The 10711-nt window shown below is 41.8% G+C and overlaps 1 protein-coding gene across 1 annotated transcript; it reads right to left on the reverse strand.

Moving 5' to 3' along the window:
- Window positions 1-1594: 1594 nt before the first annotated feature.
- On the reverse strand, window positions 1595-3588 carry LOC145819393 (uncharacterized). Its single transcript, XM_082913378.1, has 3 exons — window positions 3250-3588; window positions 1918-2967; window positions 1595-1867 (listed from the first exon to the last, which is right to left on the reverse strand). The coding sequence occupies exons 1-3, from the start codon at window positions 3586-3588 to the stop codon at window positions 1595-1597; spliced, it is 1662 nt and encodes a 553-aa protein (XP_082769504.1).
- Between the last annotated feature and the right edge of the window lie 7123 nt (window positions 3589-10711).

Consider the following 10711-nt stretch of genomic DNA (forward strand, 5'->3'; position numbering starts at 1 on the left):
CCAGATGTTTCCGATGAAGAGTTTCCTGGCTTCCGAAGCGCAGGGCTTTTCTTGTTTATTGATGCGTGGCACCTGTGCCGAACTTGGGTTCCCTAGTTCGGTACTCTGGGTGGGAGCAAATTCTGTGACGAAATCTGCTAAGACCTGGGCCTTAATTGTTGTTCTGGGTTGATACCGAATGTCAAACTCGTCAAGTTCTACTGCCCATTTTGCTGTTCTGCCAGAGAAATCGGCTCGGCTAAATACAAATCTGAAGGGGAATTCAGTGAGGACATTGATGGTATGCCCCTGGAAGTAATGTTGTAACTTCCTCGAGGCAATAAGCAGCGCGTAAGCTAACTTTTCCAATGGTAGATACCGTGTCTCGGCATCTAGTAAAGTCTTGCTAACGTAGTATACAGGCCTCTGTTCCTTGTTAACCTCTCGAATTAATACTGCTCTTACGGCATGATCTGAGACTGCTAGATAGAGGTACAGCTCCTCCCCTCGTGTACTGAGGTATTTTTTGAGACTTTGCAGTGCTTCGGTGCACTTGGAACTCCATTCAAATGCTACCCTTTTCTTCAAAAACTGGAAGAAGGGCTTCATCCGATCTGAAGACTTGCTGATGAACCGATTCAGTGCGGCCACCATTCCGGCCAGTTTCTGCAACTCCTTAGCCTTTATTAGTACTTCAAGATCTTGTATTGCTTTTATTTGGTCCGAATTTGCCTCAATTCCTCTGTGAGTGACCATATATCCCAAGAACTTCTCTATTCCTACCCCGAAAGTGCATTTTGAGGCATTGAGGCGAAGCTGATAGTTCTTTAATATACCGAAAACTTCTCTCAAGTCTGTAAGATGGTCTGTAGCGAACTTGCTCTTGACTACCATATCATCTATATAAGCTTCCATGGTTTTTCCCAGTTGGTCCTTGAACATCCGAGTGACCATCTGCTGGTAGGTCGCCCCGGTGTTCTTGAGGCCGAACGGCATCACTCTGTAGCAGTAAGTTCCTCTCGGAGTGATAAATGTTGTCTTTTCTTGATCCGGACCGTACAGTGGTATCTGATGATAACCGCTATAAGCGTCTAGAAAACTCATGCGCTCATGCCCTGCTGTTGAGTCGACTAGTTGATCAATACGAGGCAGAGGAAAGCTATCTTTAGGGCAGGCTTTGTTCAAGCAAGTGAAGTCAACGCAAACTGTCCATTTTCCGTTCTTCTTCTTGACTACAACTGTATTGGACAGCCATTGCGGGTATTGAACTTCCCTGATTGCTCCTGAAGCCAGGAGTTTTTCGACTTCGGCAATTACTGCTTCGGTGTGCTCGATTGAGGATCTTTTGACTTTTTTGCACAATGGGCCAAGCTGAAGGGTTGACGTTGAGCTTGTGGCAAGCAAATTCTAGGTCCAACCCTGGAGTATCATATGCTGACCATGCGAATGCCTTCATATTTTCCCTCAACAGTTCCAGCAGCTGAAGTTTCTTATCAGCGCCTAGTGAGGTACCGATAAGGAAGTACTTTTCTGAGTCATCCTCTTTTACCAAGACTTTCTCCAAATCCTTTACCATCTTTTCCTCTAGGATTCCCCCTACATCTTCCAAGACTGGCTATTCGACCACTTCTACCATCTGTACCCGATTGCAGAGCTGCTTTGCCTTTAATGCTGCCATGAAGTAATGTTTGGACGCAACTTGATCTCCTGAGATCTGCTCTACTCCGTGTTTCGTTGGGAAACGGATGAGCTGGTGGTAGGTTGAAGGGACTGCCTCCATTTGATGAATCCATGGGCGGCCAAGTATGGCATTGTAAGGGGATGGTGTATTAATAACAAGAACTCTATCTGGAGGGTTTTTGTTCCTGCCACGACTGGCAACACTATTCTGCCAAGAGGCCATTCTGGTTGTGAATTGAAACCAACTAACGGGGTTACCACTGGGGTGAGGTACTGCTCGGAGAGACCAAGCTTTCTGAACAAATCATAATATAATATGTCTACTGCACTGCCTTGATCTACTAGGACTCGTTTTACGTCAAATCGTTTCCCAATTCCCACAGTTATAATCAGTGCATCAGTATGTGGGTGCTGTATGCCTTCTAAATCTTTGCTAGTAAATGAAATAGTGCACAAGGGGGATTTGGGTACTGTACGTACCTTTTTCGATGCAGGCTTTACTGACATGACCCTCTGAATTTGCGCAGCCTTAGCGATCTCTTCTTTCAGTGCCTCATCAGATTCCTGAGTCACCGTCCCGTGGATCACATTTATTATCAACCGAGGTGGGTGCTCAACATTCGATTCTGGTGGCGGGTTCCCCAGTTCGGCCACTTCCTTATCCTGATCAATGTAATCCCTTAGGTGCCCAGCTGTCACTAGATCTTCCAAGTGTTGCTTCAGTGCCCTGCCGTTCTGAGTCATGTGCCCCCTGTCTTGGTGGTAGGTGCATCTAAGCTTCTGATTGTGCCAAGCTGGATCTCCCAACATTTTCGGCAGCCAAACAAAGAAGGGCTCTCTCTTGATCTTTTCCAGGATTTGATAGATTGGCTCTTTGAATACAGTCACAACGGCTTCGTGGGATTTGGACTTATCCATTTCATTTGCTGCAATCCCTAAGTGTTCTCCTCGATCTGTTCTCTTCTTGTGCCAAGCTGTTTGTTCTGCTGACGCTACCTCGATGGGGATCTGATCATCTTCGAGGTAAGTGTGCTGCTCAATCCTGGCACGTAAATCTTTCAAAGCTGTGGCCGGGCGCTTGGTAAGTGATTGTCTCAGCTTACTTTCCGGGCGCAGACCATGTTTGAAGGACATAACGGCCATCTGTTCGCTGCGCACATTTTCCTCCAAGTCATTGTACTCTTCCCAGTACCTCCTGGCATAATTGCGCAGCGTTTCCTCCTGCTCCTTTTGGAGATCGAACAGTGTATCTGGCTCCTTCGGGATCTTAGTATTGGAGATGAACCTGGTTAGGAACTCTTCGGAGAGCTACTTTTAGCCATGGATTGATCCAGCAGGGAGACAATCGAACCATTGAAGTCCGGTTTCTCCCAAGCTAGATGGGAAGACTTTACACATCAGTGCCTCATCTCGGTTCCATAGGGACATCATCTGTCTATAATGGCTAATATGTGTCAGTGGGTCCGACTTCCCGTCGTATAGAGTGAACTTTGGTGGGGTGAATTTCTTTGGAGGTCTCAAGGTCTCAATCTCCGGGGAGAATGGTGAAGAGACGAGCCTGTCCAGCGCTCAGTGTTCTCTCTAGTGAACAGTATGGTCCAGCTGATCCCGATGTTGTTCGTTCTGCCTATTGCCAATCAACCAAGTACGAAGGTCCTGAGGAGGGTAGTTAGTCTGTTGGCTAACTGTCTTCTGCCTTTTGGCCCTTTTCCAGCATGACCCACGGGTGTGACTGCTTGCTGCCTCACTCTGTACTGGGATAGGCTGGCTTTGTTGCCCAGACTCATTCCTGGAGAACTTCTTCACTGGTGGCTCTCTGGATGAGCTCATCCGTCGCAAATGAGAGGGCTCCGCTTCCGTCTTCTTTTCCGTCGGATCGCCCAGCACCCTCCTAAGTTGGGCTTTCAACTCCTGTATCTCCATCCCCATGGAGTCTATGATTCGATCTCTATAATCCTTTTCCAGAAGAAAGTGATAAGAAGAACCTCCAGCGAAGGGTAATCAATGCTCGACGGATTCAGGGGTTCGATTATTGTTTCTAGTTTGTTCCTCCGGGACTGTTGGGAGTGCCAAACCTTTATCCTTCATTTTCTCCGTCTGTGGAGTATGTGTCAAAGGCAGAATGTCCTCAATCCCCATCGCCGGAATTGAGTGCAGAGCTTAGAGATGAAGTGATCCACGCTCATCGTACCAATTGTGCGTACCGGATTCCGCACTAGATGAAAGTGGATCGGGGCTCCGCACTCGGTTGGACTATCCATGGACTGAGGTTCCTGCCATAAGAAGCACCGTTAGAGCTGCCCGGCCGGGGTTGGCCGGATAACCCCTCTGGTGTGGGAATTAGTGATCAGAGAGAGAATGTATATCGAGTTAAGCTTGTAGTTTTACTTGGAATCGTTCGGTTACCTTCAATGTGAAGTTCATGTAGTATATATAGGGTTCCTTGCTTGCTTCTCAAGATGGGTTCATGGAGCTTGGGTGCTGCCAGGTGTCCTTTTAGCATTGGACAAGGTGGGGGACCACGTGGTTGTTGTCATTGAATGCGTATACTCATTGTAGTCATGCTGATAACAAACCACATTCCTTTGGTTCAACAACTCCCGTGATTCTGGGTGTAGGGGACCAACTGAGGTGGCAACTTGCACATGTGTACGTTCACAACTTCCACGTTTTCTTGTGAGGTTTCCGTTGCTCGGTATCTCAGTACCTCGGCTCGGCCTTATTCAAAGCTTCCGTTGGGACGGGCTGGTCTATTCGGATATCTTAGTGTGGACTCGGCCCACATCTGTTCGGCCCAAAGGTTCGGTCCTGCAGCTCGGCCTAGCCAAGCGTCGCAGCTGGACTAGCCTTTCCACTGCGGGTTGGGTCCAAGTGCTTGAGGACTTGGGTAGACTGTTGATCATGGAGTTGGGCTCAATTGGCTTGCCCATATATTCATCTAATCCATTTGAACTTGGGTTTTATTAGATTGGGCTGACCCAAGTCTTGGATCCGACCCATTTCATATTCAGCCCCTTCAATGACTAACTATGATATTGAAGCAATAGAGACAATTATAGCAGATCAGGAAGTCCAATATTCCAATATCATCCCAGTGTCTTTAATAACGAATTAGCTAAAAGGAATCAATCAGATAAGCGATACTTTGAAAACTATTTAAAAAGTGTGGAGGTTGAGAATTTGATATGATTTCAAAGATGTTCAAATCAACAAGAATGAAAGTTTAGAATCTGCGAAAATACATAGCACATGAAAGTAAATAATAAATTATAGTACATGAAAGTAAATAATAAATTAGATAACAGTAGACAGCAGCATGTCATATGGATTGTATTTTATATGCATGACCAAAGTCCATGAAGTTTAAAACCAATATGTCAGCCATTTGAAAACTTTATATATGTCCTTAAATAATGCTATGCTGTGGCAGATCAAAATATTGATGACAAAATAAAGAAAGTTTATGGGTATTGTACAAAACTTAATGGAGTGGTAATGTCAGAAACATGTTCAATATGAATTCGAGATAGGTACTGGTGGAGCATCAGTGGCTCAATCTAACACAACTAAGAACCCAAATATCTAGAATGATGTGATCATTTGTTTCCCAAATTTCCCTTGAGTTATCAATTTAAAAACGCAAAGAAAAAAATGAATTTATTCAACACGCTATAAACCCCAAAGAAAGCTTGCCCCTCAACTAAAAAAAGTGCAGCATTACCAAATCAAAGTTAATCTGTCTGATGAGCCTCTTATGCTCACAAGACATATATAAAATCATTTTTTTATAAAAAGTTCATTGGTCCAATATGATTCAAGGTTGACAAAAGTCAGCATTAATCTGTTTATATATATATATATATCATCTGACTGTCCTGTTGACAATCAGAATTGAAAGAGATTGACAATTTACAATTCATCTCTTTACGTAAAATTTCTATCTATAGGATGCATCCCGTCATTTGCTTTGAAAAATGAAAGAATCCTGCCCAATATAGAGTTCAACTTGAGTTTGATGAGAAGATATAAAGGAAATCTATTTTGAGCTAGAGGGGGACATAAACCTTGTTTCCGCTAGGTATTTAGGGACATTGGACATGCTTTCCATGCCGCCAGCTACAACAACATCATTGATGTGATACTCTGTGCTGCAAGCATAGTTGTTGCAATGACCGAAAAAAATTACTGATATTACAGTCCAATATCGCTTTAGTAGAAAAGAATACTGCCCATCACTATCTTCTTACAGGTTTATTTTATCACTTATTTTGAATTTGTTATGTATATTGTGCCTTGAGTGATTGCATTATGTTTTGTGTGTTTCCAGGGGAAGATATTTGTATATGTGGAAAATGTTTGGTGGCCCGAATTTGCTTGCCCCGAATGGCCCGAATGCTCAAAACGACGTCGTTTTGGGCATTCCGTTTTTTTTTTTCTTTTTTTCCGCCATTTTCGACCTCTACAATGTAGAGGAAGAGGGAGAGAAAGAGAGGGAGAGAGAGAGAAAGAGAGAGAGAGGTCACGTCGCCTGCGCCGTGCGCCGATCGCGTCACCTCCGCCGATCGCGTCTGCCTCGCCTCAGCCTCTCCTCCTCCATTTTTTAGGCCCCCTCCAGTCCTTCCTCCCCCTCCCCCTCCCCTCCCCCTCCTTCCCTTCTTCGTCTTCCTCCTATTGAAAAGAAAAAAAAAAAAAAAATTAGGGGCATTTGGGGCGTCCCGTTTTCGGGCCTCCAATCACTACTGTTGTATATTTGCTTCTTTGGCAATCTTGACATCATTATTCACTGATGAAGATACACTTTTAGGAAATAATTTCTATTTCAAGCCCTAACTTTCTTTTGAGATATTACGAAGACCCTTCATAGAATTAAATCTCGTACATAGAGATCCTTTAACATAATTATGCAAGTCCCAGGTAGGTGACACATTGAAGTAGATTAATTCCTCCTCTTCCTCTTTTTAAGGCCAAGTTTGGCTATCCTAAATAAGTACACACTTTTTTATCTTTTTATCTTTTTTCCATCACATCATCTCTCTACTTTTCTGCACATCTTTTTATAAAAAGACAAAAAGTACACTTATTTAGGCCATCCCAAACAACCCATAAATTTAATTTTTCTCTTGAACTTCTTATGACCTCGATTTAGTAGCAAATTATATTTTCCTGTACGAACTTAATGGTTTGTTTGAAGATTCCTACTCATTTCCCTCTAGAAACATTGCAACAAAAGAGGTAATTTCATTAGAGGTAACTTCATTTGAGGTATGGAAAAAAAGATTTTGCTTTATGTGGATTTTTTTTGCATATACGTTGAGACTATTGAGATCTTAAATTTTTGCTAATTTTTCATTATGACATTGCTTTTATGGGGCCATTGAATTATCTTATTAATTTTGGAAATGTTTTGTTGATGTTTTAAAATTTCTTGATCATTTCTTAATACCTCAAGAAATATTTTTGTTCTTGAGTCGTTGGTTTTTGTATTTATGTGAAGTTTCCTTTATTATGCACTATAGGTTTAGGATAGCCACTTGGAACATAGGAACCTTAACTGGTAGGACGATGGAATTGGTAGATGTTATGATTAGGAGGAGAGTTAGTATAGCTTGCATACAAGAAACTAAGTGGACGGGAGAGAAAGCTAGGGAAATTGAGGATACTGGTTTTAAACTTTATTATAGTGGTAAGGATAGACGCAGAAATGGGGTAGGAATCATAATTGCCAAGGGTCTTGTGGAAAGTGTGGTGGCGGTCACTAGGAAAGGAGATAGGACTATGCTAATTAAACTAGTTATTGGAGGGAATATAGTGAATATTATTAGCGCTTACGCCCCTCAAGTAGGGTTAGATGATCAGACTAAGAGGGATTTTTGGGAGCAAATGGATGAGATCTTACAGGAGATACCCGTAGGAGAGAACCTAGTTATAGGTGGAGATTTTAATGGCCATGTGGGCATAGATAAAGTAGGTTATGAACGGGTGCATGGGGGATACGGTTTTGGTGACAGAAATGAGGCTGGAGAGAGAATCTTAGATTTTGCGTTGGCTTCTGACCTGGTGGTGGCCAATACTATGTATAAGAAGAGGGAGGAGCATTTGATAACCTTTAAGAGTGGATTAGTTAAGAGCCAAATAGGTTATTTCTTAATGAGAAAAGTGGACTATCTAAAATGCAATGATTGTAAGGTGATTCCTGGTGGGAGTCTGGTCTCTCAACATAGGATTTTGGTACTAGATTTATATTTTAGAGGGCAATACCAAGTTAGGAAGGATGGTGGGCGTCGTAGGACAAGATGGTGGGACTTAAAAGGGGAAAAACTAGAAATATTTAAAAATCGAATGGATAAGGAAGGTGCTTGGGACTTAGAAGGTGATGCTAACACTATGTGGAATTCGATGGCCAATTGTATGAGGAGAATCTCAAGGGAAGTGCTTGGAGAGTCGAAAGGAAAGAGACCTAGCTCTAGGGAAACTTGGTGGTGGAGGGAAGAGGTCCAAGCGGTAGTTAAGGCAAAAAAAGAGTGCTTTAAAAAGTGGCAGAAGGATAGAACTGAGGAAAATCTTAAGAGCTATAGATTGGCTAATAAGGAGGTCAAGAAAGTAGTGAGAGAGACTAAGTTGAAAGTTTATGATGACCTATACACTAGACTAGATAGTAAGGAGGGAGAGAAGAGGGTATACAAACTTGCTAAGATACGGGAGAGGAAAACAAGAGATTTTAATCAAGTAAAGTGCATCAAGAGTGAGGATTCTAAGGTATTGGTGAAGGATGATGAAATTAAGGAAAGATGGAAGAAGTATTTTGAGAAATTGTTAAATGAGGAACATGGAAGTACAACAATAGAGGAAGAAATAATCAGTAATACGATAAACCAGGACTATAGATTCTATCGCAGGATTAGGAACTTTGAAGTAGAGATTGCACTTAAGAAGATGAAATCAAATAACGCTTTAGGACCTGATGATATCCCTATTGAAGCTTGGAAGTGTTTGGGTAAAAAGGGAGTTGCTTGGTTGACTAGGTTGTTTAGCAAAATTTTGTTGACTAGGAACATGCCAGATGAGTGAAAGAAGAGTATTTTAGTGCCAATTTATAAGAATAAAGGTGATGTCCAGAATTGTAACAACTATAGAGGAATTAAGCTAATGTGTCATATAATGAAAGTGTGGGAGAGGGTGATGGAACACCGATTGCGAGACATAACAGAGGTGTTAGAGAATCAATTTGGGTTTATGCCTGGTAGGTCAACAATGGAAGCGATCTATCTTTTGAGGAGAGTTATAGAAAAGTATAAAGAAAAGAAAAGAGAAGAGACATTCATATGGTGTTTATCGATCTTGAGAAAGTATATGACAGAGTGCCCCGAAATATAATATGGTGGGCGTTAGAGAAGAAAGGGGTGACAAAAGGCTACATTGACGTGATTAGAGACATGTATGAAGGGGTGGTGACCATTATTAGATCGCCAGCTGGAGAAACAAATGAATTTCCTATCACTGTAGGGTTACACCAAGGATCTACCTTAAGTCCTTATCTTTTTGCTTTAGTTATGGACGAGTTGACGATAAATATTCAGGATGACGTGCCATGGTGTATGCTGTTTGCAGACGATATTGTGTTAGTGGATGAGACTAGAGAAGGAGTTAACACAAAGTTGGAGATTTGGAGAAAAACTCTTGAATCTAAAGGATTTCGGATAAGCAGAACTAAGACAGAGTACATGGAGTGTAAATTTAGTAACAGTAACAATGAAAGCAGAGGAGAAGTGAAGATTGAGAACCAAGAACTGCCTAAGAGTGAACATTTTCGTTATTTAGGGTCAATTATCACAACAGCGGGAGAGATTGATGCAGATGTGGCCCATAGGATTAAGGCAGGATGGTGTAAGTGGAGAAGTGCGTCTGGGGTATTGTGCGATAAACGAATACCCACTAGACTAAAAGGTAAGTTCTATAGAACGGCTATTAGACCAGCTATGTTGTATGGGACGGAGTGTTGGACAACCAAGAAACAACATGTAGATAAGATGAGTGTGGCTGAGATGAGAATGCTAAGGTGGATGTGTGGTAAGACTAGACAGGACAGGATTAGGAATGAGTGCATTCGGGAATGGGTAGGAGTAGCACCGATAGAAGATAAGTTGAGAGAGAATCGTTTGAGATGGTTTGGTCATATTCAACGGAGACCAACAGAGGCAGTAGTGAAGAGATGTGATACTGTAATGATAGATGGAAGTGTTAGGGGACGGGGTAGGCCTAGATTAACGTTGACTAGCGTTATAAATAGAGATATGAATCTACTTAATTTGACTAATGAAATGGCCTTTGATAGGGCCGCGTAGAGAAGAAGGATTCATGTAGCCGACCCCATTTGATGGGACTTAAGGCTTGGTTTGGTTTGGTTTGGTTTTCCTTTATTATGCAGATAAGAAATGCAACAGGGTTAGTTTCTCTAGCTATTGCCATGGGTTTAGGTGCCTTAACACATACATTGGGCACCCTCATCCCTGCTAAGTAGATTTGCTACAACTGCAGCTGCAACTGCTATAGGAACTGTTGTCGGTAGTTTTAGATAATTTTTTAATAGTTGTCGATATGTTTAGAAAGTTAGATATGCATAGTTTTGGATGGTTTAAACTTTTTCTACAGTTTAGAACTTAAGGATATAGTTTTCGATTGTTTGGAATGTGTAGACAATTCTTGAATGTTTAAAATTTATGGATATAGTTTGTTTTTGATGTTTCAAACAATATTTTGGTGGTCGATTGATGTTTTGTGATGCTTGTTTGTAATATTTGTTAGATTGTAAAAAATTGGTCAAATAAAACTTGCTGAATCTAAAAAAAAAAATGCATATTCTATGGCAGGCGTAATAAGTCATCGTATTACACATTTTACGGCGCGCAATCAATGTCGTTATTTGTCTCACCAATTAACGGTGTGCAAAAGTTGTCCTAGAAGAAATAACAACGATGCACAAAATCTGTCGTTAAATAGTTTTTAACGGCGTACTATAGCATGTCATAGAAAAAGTAACAACGATGCACAAAAT

The sequence above is a fragment of the Camellia sinensis genome, chromosome 2 (genome assembly GCF_055761805.1).
Source record: "Camellia sinensis isolate YWXY chromosome 2, ASM5576180v1, whole genome shotgun sequence".
Taxonomy (NCBI): Eukaryota; Viridiplantae; Streptophyta; class Magnoliopsida; order Ericales; family Theaceae; genus Camellia; species Camellia sinensis.